Raw genomic sequence first — 19,528 nt, 5'->3', positions numbered from 1 at the left:
TTTGGAAACAAGTCCTGTGGACTGATGAAGTTAAAATGGAACTTTTTGGCCGCAATGAGCAAAGGTATGTTTGGAGAAAAAAGGGTGCAGAATTTCATGAAAAGAAACACCTCTCCAACTGTTAAGCATGGGGGTGAATCGATCATGCTTTGGGCTTGTGTTGCAACCAGTGGCACGGGGAACATTTCACTGGTAGAGGGAAGAATGAATTCAATTAAATACCAGCAAACTCTGGAAGCAAACATCACACCATCTGTAAAAAAGCTGAAGATGAAAAGAGTGTGGCTTCTACAACAGGATAATGATCCTAAACACACCTCAAAATCCACAATGGACTACCTCAAGAGGCACAAGCTGAAGGTTTTGCCATGGCCCTCACAGTCCCCCGACCTAAACATCATCGAGAATCTGTGGATAGACCTCAAGAGCAGTGCATGCAAGACGGCCCAAGAATCTCACAGAACTAGAAGCCTTTTGCAAGGAAGAATGGGCGAAAATCCCCCAAACAAGAATTAAAAGACTCTTAGCTGGCTACAGAAAGCATTTACAAGCTGTGATACTTGTCAAAGGGGGTGTTACTAAGTACTGACCGTGCAGGGTGCCCAAACTTTTGCTTCGGGCCCTTTTCCTTTTTTGTTATTTTGAAACTGTAAAAACTGGAAATAAAAAAAAGTAATCTTGCTTAAAATATTAAAGAAATGTGCCATCTTTAACTTTACGCCTTTTGGAAATCAGATCATCTTTTACTTGCTTAGCTATTCACAGTAACAGAAATTTTGACCAGGGGTGCCCAAACTTTTGCATGCCACTGTGTGTGTACACACACACACACACACACACACACACACACACACACAGATATATATATATATATATAGAGAGAGAGAGAGAGAGAGAGAGCGCGCAAGCATATGGGGTTAACTATACATACTATATGGGATCTCTTCAAGGGAGCAAGATTGAACAGAGCATTGATTGTAAAGCTACAGAACCTGGGCCTCTGTACCCCCCTCTGCAATTGGATCCTCGCCTTCCTAACCAGAAGACCACAGTCTATGTGGATTGATAATAATATCTCCTCCTCGCTGATGATCAACACTGCTGTACCTCTGAGGTGTGTGCTTAGCCCACTGCTCTACTCTCTCTACACCCATGACTGTGTGGCTAGGCACAGGTCAAATGCCATCTATAACTTTGCTGATGATACAACTATTGTTGGTAGAATCTCAGCTGGAGGCGAGAGGGTGTACAGGAGCGCGATATACCGACACCAACTAGTTGAATGGTGTCGTAACGACAACCTGGCACTCAGCGTCAGTAAGACTAAAGAACTGATTGTGGACTTCAGGAAGGGTAAGACTAGGGAACATGAACCAATCCTCTCAGAGGGATCAGAAGTGGAGAGAGTGAGCAATTTCAAGTTCCTGGGTGTCAAGATCTCTGAGGATCTAACCTGGTCCCAAAATATTGATGCAGCTATAGAGAAGGCAAGACAGCATCTATATTTCATTAGGAGTTTGAGGAGATTTGGTTTGTCACCTGAAACACTCGAAAACTTCTACAGAAGTGCTGTAGAGAGCATTCTGACTGGCTGCATCACCGTCTGGGAGGGGGTGGGGGTGGCTACTGCACAGGATCGAAGTAAGCTGCAGGAAGTTGTAAAATTAGTCAGCTCCATCATGGGCACTGGCCTCCGTAGTATCCAAGACATCTTTAGGAGCGGTGCCTCAGAAAGGCAGCGTCCATTATTAAGGACCCCCACCACCCAGGATATGCCCTCTTTTCATTGTTACCATTAGGAAGGAGGTACAGAAGCCTGAAGACACACACTTAGTGATTCAGGAACAGCTTCTTCCCCTCTGCCATCCGATTCCTAAATGGACATTAAACCCATGAACACTACCTCATTTTTTATATTATTTCTGTTTTTGTACTATTTTTAAATTAACTATTTAATATACATATATACTTATTGTAATTGATTTACTTATTTTTTTCTATATTATTATGTATTGCATTGTACTGCAGCTGCTAAGTTAACAAATTTCATGACATATGCCGGTGATATTAAACCTGATTCTGATTCTGGTATGAGAGATCAGCTTGATAGCTGGTGCTAGGAGTCCTGAAGGCTGGTGCTGGGGTTAAGGACATCTCCTTGAGATTGGAGAAAAACATGGTGAAAGAAGGGAAGATCCGACGTGGTCCAAATCAAAGTGGATAGAACTGGAGTGAGATCCAAAGAAGTAACAGTCGATCAGGAGATGTTCGTGGGAAATTGACTCCAAAGATGGGAGAAATTGAGTTATTCAATTGGAGAGACTCCACAAGGACTAGTATGTTGGCAAATTGCATACAGTTCTGGGCAGCGCATTATAGGAAGGATGTTGAGCCTTTGCAAAGGGTGCAGAAGAAGTTTACCATGATACCACTTGGATTAGAAAGGTTGTGCTAAAAATGAGAAATTGGACACACTTGGGTTTTCTTTGGAGCGGTGGAGGCTGAGGGGAGATCTGATAGAGATTTATAAGATTACAAGAGGCATCGATAGAGTAGACAGACCATATCTTTTTCCCAGGGTTGAAAAGTCTGATGCCAGATATCATGGATTTAAAGTGAGAGGAGGTAATTTCAAAGGAGAAGCGAGGGGCAAGTTTTTTTACACAGAGTAGAAGGTGCCTGGAATGTGCTGTCTGGAGTGGTGGTAGGGGCTGAAAGACTAGAGACTTCAGAAACATTTAAGTCCATAAGACCATAAGACAAAGGAGCAGAAGTAGGCCATTCTGCCCATCGAGTCTGCTCTGCCATTTTATCATGAGCTGATCCATTCTCCTATTTAGTCCCACTCCCCCACCTTCTCACCATAACCATTGATGCCCTGGCTACTCAGATACCTATCAATCTCTGCCTTAAATACACCCAATGACTTGGCCTCCACTGCTGCCCGTGGCAACAAATTCCATAGATTCACCACCCTCTGACTAAAAAAATTTCTTCACATCTCTGATCTGAATGGGCGGCCTTCAATCCTGAAGTCATGCCCTCTCGTACTAGACTCCCCCATCATGGGAAACAACTTTGCCACATCCACTCTGTCCATGCCTTTCAACATTCGAAATGTTTCTATGAGGTCTCCCCTCATTCTTCTAAACTCCAAGGAATACAGTCCAAGAGCGGACAAACGTTCCTCATATGTTAACCCTCTCATTCCCGGAATCATTCTAGTGAATCTTCTCTGTACCCTCTCCAACGTCAGCACATCCTTTCTTAAATAAGGAGACCAAAACTGCCCACAGTACTCCAAGTGAGGTCTCACCAGCGCCTTATAGAGCCTCAACATCACATCCCTGCTCCTATACTCTATTGCTCTAGAAATGAATGCCAACATTGCATTCGCCTTTAAATAGGCATAAAAATGAAAGGAAAATGAAAGGATGTTGACATTGTGTAGGCACAAGGGATTAGTTTAGTTGGCCATTTGATTACTAATTTAAATGGTTCAGCACAACATTGTGGGCCGAAGGGCCTGTTCCTGTGCTGTACTGTTCTATGTCCTAAATTTAAAATGTTGTACTGAGGTGTAGGAAGGCTTCAGGTGAGGGCAAATTATTGTGTGAATTGAAATAACAAAAGCAGAATAAATTCATATGGGTTGTGTCAGACTACAGGGGTGGCTCGGTAGTGTAGTGGTTAGCACAGCGCTTTACAGTACCGGCGACCCCAGTTCAATTCCCGCCGCTGCCTGTAAGGAGTTCGTACGTTCTCCCCGTGACCGCGTGGGTTTCCTCCAGGTGCTCCGGTTTCCTCCCACAGTCCGAAGGCGTACCGGTTAGTAGGTTAATTGGTCACCGTAAACTGTCCTGGAGGTTGCCGCGTGGAGTGATCGAAGGGCTGGAAGAGCCTATTCTGTGCTGTATCTCAATCAATCAATCAGTGGATGGTTAGACGGAACTCCAGTCCCCTACGTTTAGCTGAGAGAATCAGTTTCCCACCATTCTAAAACTAGCAATTGGTTATTTAAATATATCCCCATGCCTTACCCCCCACTTCTTCATCATTTTTTGTACAATGTTAAAGCGAATGGGATCAGGCAGTGTTGGAGAGCAAGCTGTTGTCCATGCAGCAAGTTCCCTCTTTCCACACAGCTGAAGAATTCAAAGGAACAGCACAGACCAATACAGTTTGGCACCAGGAGAGTCAGTGTTGAACTCCATGTAGGACTGCCTCAGAGGCTCCAACTCCAGATTCTTCCCTTGGGGTTTACCTCCAAAGCCTCATGAGTTAAGTATAATCGCAAGGCAGTGGAGGTTTGAGATCAGAGTTTTCTTTCTCCTAGATGAGCTGCCAACCACGACTGACGAGCCACTTCTGCCCAAAGCGACTGGTTTTATAAGGTGCCAGTAACCCGTCTTTGCCCCTTCTCCTATCAGTAGAAACAGTTCTGCCAGGTTTAGTATCTAAGCCACGTATGAAGGCCAGGAGCTGGATTTGGTTGTCAGAGGTTATTTGAGATGCACACCATTGGGAGCATTTAATAGGTAGTGGGAGCTTGTCTCCACTACCATCCCCAGCTATAACAACCTAACTGGGTAGATTCAGAAGTGTAAGTAACAATTAGGATGGCTGACAAGAAGCTTTTAAAGAATAAAAAGTCATTACACGGCAACACGCTGGTACAGCAAATAGAGCCTCTGCTTCACAGCGCCAGAGTCCTGGGTTCGATCCTGACCTGTGTGGAGTTTGCACGTTCTCTCTGTGACTACATGGATTTTCCCTGGATGCTCCAATTTGCTCCCATATCTTGTCGACGTGCGGGTTAATTGTCCCTCATGCGTAGACAATGGATGGAATCTGGGGGGAGAATAAAAATCAGGTCATTCCAGGATTAGTGTAAACAGATGGTTGATGGTTGATGGTTGATGGTTGATGGGGAGTTAATGGTATAAAGACCACGGAAACAGACTCTATGACTAATCAATATTACAAACAGACAAAAAAGTGGTACAGCCATGCCCAACAAAGATTCCATTTGATTAATAGGAGGTCAAAATGTTAATAGTAGTAATTCTAGGAAAAATCATAGTCATAGTCATACTTTATTGATCCTGGGGGAAATTGGTTTTCGTTACAGTTGCACCATAAATAATAAATAGTAATAAAACCATAAATAGTTAAATAGTAATATGTAAATTATGCCAGGAAATAAGTCCAGGACCAGCCTATTGGCTCAGGGTGTCTGACCCTCCAAGGGAGGAGTTGTAAAGTTTGATGGCCACAGGCAGGAATGACTTCCTATGACGCTCTGTGTTGCATCTCGGTGGAATGAGTCTCTGGCTGAATGTACTCCTGTGCCCACCCAGTACATTATGTAGTGGATGGGAGACATTGTCCAAGATGGCATGCAACTTTTAAACTTTGAATACATGACTTTTAAATCAAAAATGATCAAACATTAATATAAAGAGGGAGGAAATTTTACTTTGAGAATAAAACAGCAAGTTATATCAGAAAAGTTTTACGTATATTTATAGAGAGTGTAAAAGGGATTACCCTTGCAGGAGAAATTATATTGATGACCAAGAAAATGGCAGCGACTTTAAACAATGTTGAGTTGATTTTTTTTAAAAGTAGAGGCCTTAAGCATGCAGTTAAGTGAAAGGGAGAAAGCTAATTTTAGATTTAAAATTAACAAAAATGCTGTTGTTAATGGATCCCTTGGACCTGAGCACAACAACCCTTAGAATATGAAATAAGTGGCCGGAGGGATAATGATGATCGCTGCGGCCATCCAGATGTTTGATCATAACAAGACGCACATGACGCTGAATGGGACGCTCACATTATGATGTGTTTCTGGTTTCTGGTCGCTCCGTTTTCTTTGTTGCTGTTTTTGTTTGTGCGGTTTTGATCAGGGCGGACTAGCGCTGCGAGAGACGTGGCGCTGGGTTGAACCAAATTGAGCTGAACTGAATCTACCTGGACTCTTTCGACGTCTTTGTGATTTGATGCTTTGTATTCTGTGTTTTTGACTCATTCTTTTTGCCGTTTGCATGATTTGTTTTTTTTTACACTTCGGGCGGTTTGATGTTTTTTCTTTAAATGGGTTCTAAGGTTCACTTTGTTTCATGGCTGTCTGTGGGAAGATTAATCTCAGGGTTGTATACCACATGCATACTTTGATAATAAATGTACTTTCAATCCTTTGAGAGCCTATACCCTCCACCTGAGAAAATAGAAGGCACTGTCTTAGGATAAGAACCTTATATCTTAAGGTATTTCTTTAATTGGGTGGTTCTGAATCTAAGAGATTCTCCAGCTGTAGGGTGTTCAATCACTGAACGCAGTTGAGGCCGAGATCACCCAGGGGATCGGAAGTGGAAAAGATTGGATGGAGAGATTTGGAGTGGCTTTAGGAGACAAATGGCCTGGTGGTTTTGTTCTTATGAACCGGAGGAGAGATCATAGTAGCACAGTGGTTAGCACAACGCTTTACAGTCCCAGCAATTCCCGCCACTGTCTGTAAGGAGTTTATACATTTTCCCCGTGACCGCGTAAGTTTCCTCCGCGTGCTCTGGTTTCCTCCCACAGCCCAAAGATATATTGGTCGGTAAGTTAATTAGTTATTGTAGATTGTCCCCGATTAGGATAGGTTAAATTGTTGGTTGTTGGGTGGCTGGAAAGGCCTATTCAGAATCAGAATCAAGTTTATTATCACCGGCATGTGTCATGAAATTTGCTAACATAACAGCAGCAGTTCAATGCAATACATAATATAGAAGAAAATAATAATTATAATAAATAAGTAAATCAATTACAGTACACATATTGAATAGATTTTAAAATCATACAAAAAACAGAAATAATATACATTAAAAAAGTGAGGTAGTGTTCACGGGTTCAATATCCATTTAGAAATTGGGTGGCAGAGGGGAAGAAGCTGTTCCTGAATCACTGAGTGTGTGCCTTCAGGCTTCTGTACCTCCTTCCTGACGGTAACAGTGAGAAAAGGGCATGCTCTGGGTGCTGGGGGTCCTTAATAATGGATGCTGCCTTTCTGAAACACCACTCCCTAAAGATGTCCTGGGTACTTTGTAGGCTAGTACCCAAGATGGAGCCGACTAAATTTACAACCCTCTGCAGCTTCTTTCGGTTATGTGCTATATCTCAATAAAAGAAAATAAAAAACAGACCAAGAAAGGAGGTGGGGTGGGGAAGGTGAAGAATATGACTTTAACATCTTGGGGTTGTGAAAGATGTGTATGCATCAGTGATGTAATTATTCCCCTGCCCCCATTCACTCAGGAGAAGTATTTTATTCATTAATTTTGTTCAAACTTTGCCCGGTCACTGCATCAATGACACTTTGTCTTTTTATCCAGGAGGTCTCCAAAGCAGAGGGTGTCCCGATTAAAGTGGGTAATCTGGAAGATTTTGCGTTCAAACCTGCACCCCAAGGAACTGTGGTGAAATGTCGGATCACACGGGACAAAAAGGGAATGGATAAGGGAATATTCCCAACTTACTATCTGCACATGGAGAGGGATGATGGGAAAAAGGTACTGGTTAAACCACTCACTCTAATGGAATGGGTAGAAATGAAGAAGGACTGGGATTGACCAGATTCCCAATCCTGGAGGCTTTTTGCATTTGTGATGATCCAGTTGCATCCCGTGCATTCCTTGAGCAAGGGAGCTCCTTTTGGGGCTGGCTGGCGTCCAAAGCCTGGGAATCAGAGTGAGCCCAGCAAGGTAGATTCCCTGAAATGTGACTCTTTCCCCTCAGATGTTCTCGTCTTTGTCTAAGTTATCATGCGTCATCTTTGATCTCTGTATGGGAGGACTTGCACCTCCTCCTGCTCTCAAGCCATTGGACAACAAGTTGGCAACGTGTGCAGGGTGCCTGGTCTATGAGTGCTGTCAATTCTGTGGAGTGACCTGGGGGAAGCCAGTAAACTCAGAGTAAAGTGAGAGAGTGAGAGATAGAGAGAGAAAGACAGAGCCTCAGAGTGAGAGTGTGACTCAGAGTGAGAGTGTGTGTGTGTGTGTGTGTGAGAGAGAGAGAGAGAGAGAGAGAGATGGAGAGGCAGAGTGAGAATGTGTGGGAGAAGGAGGCAGACTCAGAGAGACAGACTGAGAGTGAGAAAGAGAGACTCAGAGTGAGAGAGGGAGAGAGAGTAACAGAGATACTGAAGGCCTCAGAGACAAGAGTTCACTCACCGGCTCCATGTAATACAGTGGTTTCCAACCTTTTTAATGCCACAGACCCCTTACATTAACCGAAGGGTCCATGGACCCCAGGCTGGGAACCTGATGTAATGGAATGGTTTTGGAGTGATTCTGTGATTTCCCAGCACATAATGGGAGTGGCCAATTCCGTCTCTCTTTGGAATGCAGCTGTAGGAACAGTAACCCAATTCTGGGAGATGTGCATTGGCACCTTGTGCCCGCCTCTGAGGTGACAACAAACACCAAGGGGAAAGTCCCCATGGGTTGACTCCCACCGGGTGGAGGGTGGCGGGGGTCAGTGGTAACAGGGCACCGTGGGAAATGGAGGTGGGCTCTGTCCGTGGAAACTGCCAATTCCCCAGACCAGGAGCAGAAAATGCCTGTCATGTGATCACTCCCTCAGATTTTCTTGATGGCTGGCCGCAAGCGCAAGAAGAGCAAAACGTCCAACTATCTCATCTCCACAGACCCGACGAACCTGTCCCGTGGCGGAGACAGCTTCATTGGCAAGTTGAGGTGAGCCACACCACAAAGGTGTAAACATTTCTTCATCCATTCGGCTATTACTCTCCCCACCCCACCAGCTCCCTGGTGGAGGGATTGCATCCTCAAATGGGGAAGCCACGTTACTATCACGACGATACCGTAGACTGAGCCTCTGTGGTCATCTCCTGCCGCCCTGGAGCTCCCCCACCGTCTGAGATGCACAAGTCAGCAGTGTGCTGGAATTCTGTCTGCTTGCCTAGATGAGAGTAATGAAGCACACTGAGTCACTTTCAAGGACTCTTCATCTCACGTTCTCGTTATTTATTACTATTTATTTATATTTGCATCTGCACAGCTTGTTATCTTCTGCACTCTGGTTGATCTTTCATTGGTCCTGTTTATAGTTACTCTTCTATAGATTTGTTGAGTATGCCCACAAGAAAATGAATCTCAGCCCTGTATATGGTGACATATATGTACTTTGATAATAAAATCAAACTTTTGAGTAATGCCAAAAACAGTGAAGAACTTAAAATGTAGAAGGGTACAGGATAGTGCAGGCCCTTGGCCCATGACCTTTGAACCCTTCCCTTCAGCATAGTCCTCCATTTTTCTTTCATCCATGTGCCTATCTAAGAGTCTCTTTAATGTCTCTATTCCAAGCACCCACATAGTTTCTATGTCAAAAAGGAAACTACCCTCTGACATACCCCCTGCACTTTCCCGCACTCACCTTAAAACGATGCCCTCTCATTTTATTGTGAGTAGTTCTGGTCGTGTCACCACAGGAAGGATGTGGAGGCTTTGGAGAGGGTGCAGAAGCAGTTCACCTGGATGCTGCCTGGATTAGAGGCCATGAGCTAGGAGGAGAGGTTGGACAAAGTTGAGTCATTTCCTCGGGAGAGTCAGAGGCTGAAAGGAGACCTGATAGGTTCAGAGGTGTGTTTAGGGTAGGCAGTTAGAATCTTTGTCCCAGGTTGGAATACCGAATACGAGAGGTCGTGCACCATATATAAAATGCTGATGAAGGGTCTCGGCTCGAAAAGGCATCTGCTCATTCTCTCCATCGATGCTGCCTGACCTGCTGAGTTCCTTCAGCATTTTGTGAGCTCGACAACATCCAGGATAAAGTAGCCTTTATGTTATATCTTAGATTTATGTTTACAATGTGTGAGATTTCTGTTCTGCACTTTTTTCCCCACAGTGGCTGCACAGCATTCCACTTATGGAACACACTATAGCAGGGTCTTCCCTCTTTCCTTCCCTCCCTCCTTCCCTCCTCCCTTCCTTCCTCCCTCCCTTCCTTCCTCCCTCTTTCCCTCCTTCCAAGCCCTCAGGTTAGACAGCACCGTTGAGGTGCATTCCAAACACGCAGGTCAGGCAGCATTGGTAAGGTGGGCACTGAACACTGGGCAGGTTGGACAGTGTCACTGAGGAGAGGAACATTTCAGGTTGATGGCCCTGCATCAGAATTAGGATCATTTGGAACTGAAATTTGCTGAAAGGGAGAGCAGGAAGCTTCCAAGAGGACCTCAACCTTGTCGTTGGGTTTGGAGGCTTGTGGGCCTCCATGACCAGGAGAGCTGGAGTCAGGGCTTTATCCTTTGACTCTTGGTAGGGTCACCCATGCCAAACAGTTCAAAGGGTAGGGGTCAGACTAAGAGTGATCCACCGGTCCTCCAGGTTTGGTGGTTCAGCTCAGGACCAACAACCCTGACTGGTCAAACAAAACTGTTATGGAAACAGCAATGAAGACTCCTTCTACATCTGAGCACGATGGTATTCCTGAGTCTCATCCCAGAAGATGCATGACTGACAGTAGTGAAAACTGGGAGGAAGCTACTGACACGATGAAGGAAGTCCTGAGTCCTGAACACTGCCAGAGATGGAGGGGACCTTCATTGCTGCCATAAGTATCATCGCCGTGATGGGGGGTGGTGGCGAGGAGAGGAGAGTGTACCATGGGAGAAAGGGGAGGAGGAGGGGCACCAGAGGGAGGACAGGTGAGGAGAGGTAAGAGGGGAGCCAGAACAGGGAGTGGAAGAAGAGACAAGGGGAAGGGGGCAGAAACTATGAGTCAGACAGACATGAGTGCAGAGTTGGACAGAGCATTTCATTCGAAGATTGTGGGGTAGAGATATCAGGAAGTGAGGAAGTAGTCAATGGGAGTTGGTTTTGGGGGGATAGGAGTTGTATGGAGGAAGGTGAATGGCAAGTTTCTGCTGAACAGGAAAATAAGTGAGGAATTGAGGATTGTTGTGTCTTATTTTCCAATGATGAAATATAAAAAGGAAAGAAGAGTTTAAGGTATTGCTGGGTTTTGAATGTGGACGGGTTTCTGATATCAATCTGATTAAATTAACTAAAGGCAGTGTATAAAGTGCATGATTTTATAAGAAAGGATTCATTGATTGTTGATAAACTAAAATTTGTCACTTCCATGGCAGGTGTGGTAAACTATACAGCACAAACTAAAACTAGGACAGAAAAAATTAAAATTTTATCAAAAGCTGCAGAAAAAAACATTTAGAAATAAAAGATTTAACTCTAGAAATTGTTAATGATGCTTTAAAGGAGGGGTAAATAATATTCAGACTCCAAAGAAGGGATGTTAATCTTTTTTCTTTTTTTACAATGGAATGCTAGAAGTTCGTTAACTAACGGTCAGAGAAGGATTGTTAATGTATTTTCTCTTTTCTTGTTTTTTTAAAGTCCTACAATGAAATGCTAGAAGTTTGTTAGTTGATAGTAAGGGGACTTTAATGCTCATTGTACAATGTGAGGTTGTAGTGACACAAATGTGAAAGGGATGGTGGAGGAAGACTTTCTGAAAGAAAAATATTTGATGTCTTTGAATGATGCTCAGTAGATGGCGGTAATGCACCTCTGCCAACCGCCATTAAACATTAAGTGGGCTGAGAAGTGGCAGATGGAGTTCCACCCGGAGAAGGGTACACTTTGGAAGGACAAACTCCAAGGCAGAGTACAAAGTAAATGGCAGGATACTTGGTAGTGTGGAGGAGCAGGGGGATCATGTCCACAGATCCCTGAAAGTTGCCTCACAGGTGGATACGGTAGTTAAGAAAGCTTATGGGTGTTAGCGTTCATAAGTCGAGGGATAGAGTTTAAAAGTCACGATATAATGATGCAGCTCTATAAAACTCTGGTTAGGCCACACTTGGAGTACTGTGTCCAGTTCTGGTCGCCTCACTATAGGAAGGATATGGAAGCATTGGAAAGGGTACAGAGGAGATTTACCAGGATGCTGCCTGGTTTAGAGAGTATGCATTATGATCAGAGATTAAGGGAGCTAGGGCTTTACTCTTTGGAGAGAAGGAGGATGAGAGGAGACATGATAGAAGTGTACAAGATATCAAGAGGAATAGATAGAGTGGATAGCCAGCACCTCTTCCCCAGGGCACCACTGCTCAATACAAGAGGACATGGCTTTAAGGTAAGGGGTGGGAAGTTCAAGGGGGATATTAGAGGAAGGTTTTTTACTGAGAGAGTGGTTGGTACGTGGAATGCACTGCCTGAGTCAGTAGTGGAGGCAGATACACTAGTGAAGTTTAAGAGAATACTAGACAGGTATATGGAGGAACTTAAGGTGGGGGCTTATATGGGAGGCAGTGTTTGAGGGTCGGCACAACATTGTGGGCTGAAGCGCCTGTACTGTGCTGTACTATTCTATGTTCTATTACCAGAAGAAAGAGAAGGTAAGAAACTACTGGATGTTAGAAAAATCGATGTTCACGCCATCAGGATGGAGGCTACCTAGATGGAATATGAGGTGTTGCACCTCCAATCTGTGAGCGGCCTCATCATGCCAAAGAGAAGGCCATGGACTAGCATGTTGGAATGGGAAGAAGAATTAGAATAGGTGGCTACCGGGAAATCCTACCAGTTGTGGCAGACAGAGTGAAGGATTTCTTTACCTCTATTGATGGGATAGGAATAATCTGTCTCCAACAGCCACTGGAAAAGAGTTCCAAGGCTCTCAACCCTCTTGAATAAAATGATGATGTAAAACCTTTGTCTTAAATGGGTAATGCGTTATTTATTTTCAAACAATGGTTCTTGTTCTGTGTTCTCCCACAAGAGGAAACAGGCTCTCACCATCCACCCCGTCCAGGCCCTTCAGAGTCTTAAACATTTGAATAAAATCACTTTTCACTCTTCTAAACTCCAGCAGATAGATATATATATATAGATATATAGATATATATATATAGTCAGGGTGCCTAAGACTTATGCACAGTACTGTACATGTCAACATGGAGCGGACAGCAAGTTTGTAAATCTGGCGGGAGTAAAGGATGTTGGGAATGGTGAGGGTAGAGTGCCGTGGGACAGGTGGCAGAAAAGTGCCAGGGTGCAGGTGCAGACACACCCAGCCCTGAAGCACCAGTCTGCAAGTCTTTGGGTCAAGACACAAAGATGAAACCCATGATTGGCGATCCTGGGTTGAAACCCAGCAGTTGGCAAAGTCCAGAGCTAGAAGTTCAACGTCTGAGGGTCCAGGGCCAAGGACTGGATGCCTGGAGATAGCGTCCAGTGAAGGTTCAAAGGGAGGTGGCCTGTCCTGGGGTTGGATTGCTGTTTCTGTGTGTGAGCGGGTGGGAAAGCGGCTGGTTTCGTTGTCGTTGTCTTGTTGTTTGTGCTGTTGCTGCAGCTATGTTGGCGCTGCAATATGTGACAACACTTTCGGGCTGTCCACAGCACATCCTTAGGTGTGTTTGTTGTAAACGCATATGTTTCAATGTACATGTGATTAAATAAATTTGAATCTGAACCTGAAATCTCGAGGACTGGGAGTGCCCTGATATAACCAAATGTGTGCTTCTCCCTGGCACAGGTCGAATGTGTTTGGGACCAAATTCACGGTGTTTGACAATGGTGTGAACCCAGAAAAGACCCCCATGGTGCCAGAGAGCGCCACCATCCGCGAAGAGATAGTAGCCATCTGCTACGTGAGTATAAGCAGTGAAATAGATTAGATTAGATTATGAGGACACTCAGTCCTCGTTTATTGCCATTTAGAAATGCATGCATTAAAAAATGATACAATGTTCCTCCAGAATGATATCACAAAAACACAAGACAAACCAAGACTAAAACTGACAAAACCACATAATTATAACATATAGTTAAAACAGTGCAAAGCAGTACCATAATTTGATAAAGAGCAGACCATGGCCATGGTAAAAAAAAAGTCTCAAGTCCCGATAGCCCCATCATCTCACGCCAACAGTAGAAGGGAGAAACTCTTCCTGCCATGAACCTCCAAGCGCCGCAAACTTGCCGATGCAGCACCATTGGAAGCTCCCGACCGCAGCGGACTCTGAGTCCGTCCGAAAATTTCGAGCCTCCAACCAGCTCTCCGGCACCGAGCACCGAACACCATCCTCTGCCGAGCGCTTCGACCCCACCCCGGCCACCGAGCAACAAGCAAAGCTGAGGATTCGGGGCCTTCCCCTCCGGAGATTCTGGATCACACAGTAGCAGCGGCAGCGAAACAGGCATTTCAGAAGTTTCACCAGATGTTCCTCCGTGCTCTCATGTCTGTCTCCACCAAATCAGGATTGTGCACGGCACCCTACTTGACAATTAACAGATATCAGTCACCAGAGTGGCCGCTGCGAGCTGCGTCATGCCGCCATCTTCTCCTTTTAACGAGGTTAAAAGCATATCACTCAAATATCCTCGCACATGGGAGGCGCTGTCGACACGGGCAGGGATTAGTGTCACACACAATGTAAATGAAGCCAAGGTGTAGGAGAGAGGGTGAAATAGAGAGGAGAGGAGTGGAAGAGGCCAGAAAAGTGGAAGAGAGAAATGAAAAGCAGAAGATACATTCGGTAGATACTATATTTCAATGTTTAAGAGAAGTTTGGATAAGTACATGGGTAGTAGGGATATGGAGGGCTATGGTCCTGGTGCAGCTTGATGGGAGTAGGCAGTTTAAATGGTTTTGGCATTGGCTAGATGGGCTGAAGGGCCTGTTTCTGTGCCTATCCTCTCTATGACTCCAAGATGCAAGCATAGATTAGTAAAACCTGGTTGAAATGCTGAAAATGGAGAAGGTTCAAAGGAGGTTCACGAAAATGATTCCAGGATTGAATGACTTGTCATATGAAGAGTGTTTGATGGCTCTGGGCCTGTATTCACTAGATTTCAGAAGAATGAGGGGTGTGACCTCATTTAAACCTATCAAATGGTGAAAGGCCTTGATAGAGTCGATGTGGAGAGGATGTTTCCTATGGTAGGAGAGTCTAAGACCAAAGGACACAGCCTCAGAATAGAGGGGCATCCTTTTAGAACGGAGATGAGAAGGAATTTCTTTAGCCAGAGAGTGGAGAATATCAGGGATTCTTTGCCACAGGCAGCCATGGAGGTTAATGTATATTTAAGGCAGAGGTTGATAGATTCTTGAATGATCAGGGCATGAAGGGATGTGGGAGAAGACAGGAGGTTGGGGATGAGTGGAAATTTGGATCAGCCATAATGAAATGGCAGAGAAGACTCGATGGGCCAAATCGCCTAATTCTGCTCCTATTACTTATGATCTTATGGTAACAGACAGATTTAGTTGTATCTGATGAGCATTTAGTGAGATTAGCTTTATTTGTCACATGTACATCGAAACATGCAGTGAAATACTTCTTTTGCAACAACAACCAACACGGTCCGAGGACGAGCTGGGGGTACCACACTTCCAGTGCCAATATAGCATGCCCACAACTCATTAACCCTAACTTTAACTCTACATCTTTGGAACGTGGGAGGAAACCGGAGCACCTGGGGAAACCCCACATGGTCCAAATAGTTCCATTTAATGTCAGAGAATGTAAACAATATACAAACCAAAATTCTTACTCTTCTCAGACATCCACGAAACACGAACCCCATAGAATAATTTTTTTTAGATTATAAAGACACGCAGTCCTCTTTTATTGTCATTTAGTAATGCATGCATTAAGAAATGATACAATATTTCCTCTGGTGTGATATCACAAAACACAGGACGGATCAAGACTGAAAAAACTGACAAAACCACATAATTATAACATATAGTTACAACAGTGCAACAATACCATAACTTGATGAAGAACAGTCCATGAGCACAGTAAAAAGTTCAAAGTCTCTCAAATGTCCCACATCTCACGCAGACGGGAGAAGGAAGAAAAACTCTCCTTGCCATGCCGACCACAATCCGATTCTGAGTCGTTCGAAAGCTTTGAGCCTCCGATCAGCCCTCCGACACCGAGTACCGAGCACCATCTCTATCCAAACGATTCGACCTCAATCTCGGTCGCCAACAGCAGGCAAAGCTGGGGATTTTGAGGCCTTCCCTCCGGAAGATTCTCGATCGTGCAGTACAACAGCGGTGAACTGGCGTTTCAGAAATTTCTCCAGATGTTCCTCTGTGATAGAAACATCAGAACCTCGGGCCGGCTGGTGGCGCAATGACATCGGTGCCGGACCCCAGGACGGAGGTTCCTGGGTTCCAATCCAGTCGGGTCCACTCCCGAGTACGCTTTCCATCCGTGCCGGGTTGAGTGTCGAGATCGCAACTCGACCTCATAAAATAAAAGGAAAAATACTGCTTAATGTCTGTGTGGGGAGTGGCACGCCACATAGTCTCTCTCTCTCGCTCCGCGCCTTGTAAAGGCATGAAAAGACATCATCGCGCACACACACGGACGCACGCACGCACATGCCAAAAAAAAGAAAAAGAGAAACGTCAGAACCTCAAAGCCTACCCTCCCCCTCCCACACACAAACAGCACAGAAGGACCAACCCCCACCCACACCATGCAAACAATAGCAAAAGGTCCCCAAAGGAAGCTTGATCTAGAGTCCATCAAAAACTACAGTCCATACAGTCTTGGGGAGAACATACCAAATCCTTACAGGCAGAGATGGGAATCGAACGCAGACCGGCACTGGAAAATGATTGTACGAACAGCTACGCTACTGTGCCAGCTACCGGAGTGGATATGGTGTAAAATGGCATGAGGGTAAACGTACCTAGGCCCAAGAGTTCTGGGAAGCTTTCCCTTTAAGATGATCTCCAGCAGCGGCCTGGAAGACGTGCACCTTTGGAGTGTGGCCCCGTGGACGACCCGATTCCTCGCTGATGGCACCGCGGGAGATGGAGACAGCAGTGCCAGCTGCCGTCGAAATAAGCGGCGCTGCAGGCTGTAACATTGAAACAGTGAGTTGTTGGTCTCCCTCTCGTTGTGGCAGGAGTGATATCTCTCTGTCCCTCATTAGCCTGTGGGTGTCGAAGTGTTGGGATGAACAGTGGTTTTTGATGGACTCAAGGTCATGGTCTCTTTCAGCACTTTGCTATTACATGGTGGGGGGGGGTGCTGATACTTCTGTTACGACAGGTGAGGGAAGGGGAGGGCTGATATTCACTGAACCTTGTGCTTGGGAAGGGGGACAGGGGGATTTGAGGTTCTAATGTTTTTTTCTGTCATTCATTCTTTGTGGTTTTCTTCTGTTTCGTGGATGTCTGTGAAGAGTAAGAATCTCAGGTTGTATTTTTTACATGTTCTCTGATACTAATTGAACCATTGAGTGGTTCTTGGGGATAAGAATTTGGACTACTGCTCTTCTCAATCTGGCTGCAGGAGGCAGTAGAGTACAGAGAGAGAACTCATCCATTCGGGGTCTCTGTCTATTGATGAGCAGAGGCTACCAGGGAGGAAGTTATGGGTTGATCAAACCGGAAGGATCATGCAGCTGTAAGCCAAAGCATGGAATTCCCAGGTACCTACAAGTCGCAGGGGTGGGGGTAGGGAGTTCATATGGTAAGCAACTCCAGCTAACCCTGGACTTCTCTTGCTCCGCTCTCACAATGCAGGAAGCCAACATTCTCGGGTTTAAAGGGCCTCGGAAGATGACTGTGATTATTCCAGGAATGAACGTGAACAGTGAGAGAGTTTGCATTCGACCAAAAAACGTGAGTCTCGCCTTTTGGGTAACTACAGGAGAATGGGGTGGGGCAGGAAAACTTCCCCAAACCTAGAACACCTAGTCAATGAGCTGAACGGCCTATATTCATTCACACTCTGTGTGTTCCAGTGCGTTAATGCCTGGAGCTCCCTGTCAATGACAAAACTAATCTGGCTTCTTTAGACACAAGAGGTACTACAGATGCTGGAAATCCAAAGCAACACACTAAAAATGCTGGAGGAACTCAGCAGGTCAGGCAGCGACTATGGAAATGAATGGATGGTCAATGTTTTGGGCTGAGGCCCTTGACTTGCCTGGGATGAGTCCTGACGAAGGGTCTCATGCCGAAACATTGACTGTTTATCCATTTCCATGAGTACTGCCTGGCCCGCTGAGTTCCTCCAGCAGTTTGTGTGTGTTGTCCTGGTTTGTTTTAGGCTGAGATTCCGGACACTGGGATAATGGGTGGAGGATTGGGAGGGGAGGAAGTTTTAGGTTTAGGTTTGGTCCATTCCCTTTTGCAGGAATGCCAATAGGTGGGGAACAAGGCAGTGGAATATTTCAAACCCCGACACTGACCTCTGGCTGATCTTGGGCACCATCCCCTGCCCTGACAGAATGCGTGATGGTGAGATTTGAGAGAGGTTGGTTCTCTCCCTTCTTAGGGACTTCCTTGGAATGGAGGGTTAGGTTACAAATTGCAGCCATGGCAAATGACGATCCCAGAGAACTGAAATGAAAATACCACATGTTAGAAACAAACAGGCAGCCAGGCAGTTCCTGCGGAGAGAGAAACAGCATTTCCAATCCAGGGGCCTTCATTGGAACTGAGAAAAGTTCACACATTTTACTTGAGGCCCTTAAACTTCCATGAGATTTTTTTTCTCAGTTCTGATGGAGGGTCTTGGACTGAAAACATTAACTGTTTTCCATCTCCACAGATGCTGCCTGACCTGCTGAGTTTTTCTAGCGATGTCTGCTTTGCCCTGTTAACCGACTCCAGATCCCATCCTTACTCCCATTGGTTGTTCATTAGCCACAGTGGCCAATGAAAAGCTGACTTATTCTCACCCAGTCGTGCCAGGGATGGTGATTGGGAGCAGTGGACAGCCGTCCATTGGATCTGCTGTGTGCCTGGAACCGGGGATCAGAGCTATTAGCCCACCTGGGCCGCGGGCTGTAAATCCTGACGAGTACTTGTCTTCACCAGGAACACGAGACGCTGCTGACCCGCTGGCAGAATAAGAACATGGAGAACATTATCGAGCTCCACAACAAGGCCCCGGTCTGGAATGAAGACACTCAGACCTACGTTCTGAACTTCCACGGCCGAGTCACCCAGGCCTCCGTGAAGAACTTCCAGATAGTCCACGCCAATGACTGTGAGTGGCAAAACGCTAGGCCTGGGGGGGAGGGTTGGTGGGGGGGGAGTCCGGGACATCGCCTGGGATTCCCAGATTGAAGGGTTGGGTCGGGATAGAACTGGGTTGGGGATTGGAAGTAACTACGTTGCGAGTCTGATTTATTTCCATGTGTACAAATACATGTCTGCACATACAAAATGCTGGAGGAACTCAGCAGGTCGGGCAGCATCCATGGAGGGGAAATAGATAATCGAGGTTTTGGGCCGAGACCCTTCACAGGTGCAATCAAACACTTGTAGCAGCATCACAGGCGCATCACTTAGTCAACATACATAAGAAAAACATAAATGAAATGCATATTAAATAGGGAGGAACATGATAAGAACAAAATGTCCATTGAATTGAAGCACAGTGGCTATTGTTGTTGTCCAATCACAAACGAGAGAAAATCTACAGATGATGGAAATCCAAGCAACACACACAAAATGG

At 45.4% G+C, this 19,528-nt stretch overlaps 1 protein-coding gene across 3 annotated transcripts in view; it reads left to right on the top strand.

Moving 5' to 3' along the window:
• Positions 1-19,528, top strand: part of LOC134354387 (tubby protein homolog) — a 48,273-nt gene that overhangs the window by 26,108 nt on the left and 2,637 nt on the right. For all 3 annotated transcript variants that reach the window (XM_063063374.1, XM_063063375.1, XM_063063376.1), the window contains 5 exons: positions 7,380-7,556; positions 8,629-8,741; positions 13,567-13,681; positions 17,584-17,682; positions 18,886-19,057. In XM_063063374.1, the coding sequence (XP_062919444.1) occupies positions 7,380-7,556; positions 8,629-8,741; positions 13,567-13,681; positions 17,584-17,682; positions 18,886-19,057 (676 nt within the window). The remainder of the gene's footprint in view (positions 1-7,379; positions 7,557-8,628; positions 8,742-13,566; positions 13,682-17,583; positions 17,683-18,885; positions 19,058-19,528) is intronic.

The sequence above is a fragment of the Mobula hypostoma genome, chromosome 11 (genome assembly GCF_963921235.1).
Source record: "Mobula hypostoma chromosome 11, sMobHyp1.1, whole genome shotgun sequence".
Lineage (NCBI taxonomy): Eukaryota > Metazoa > Chordata > Chondrichthyes > Myliobatiformes > Myliobatidae > Mobula > Mobula hypostoma.
This window is presented reverse-complemented; position numbering and strand designations above follow the sequence as displayed.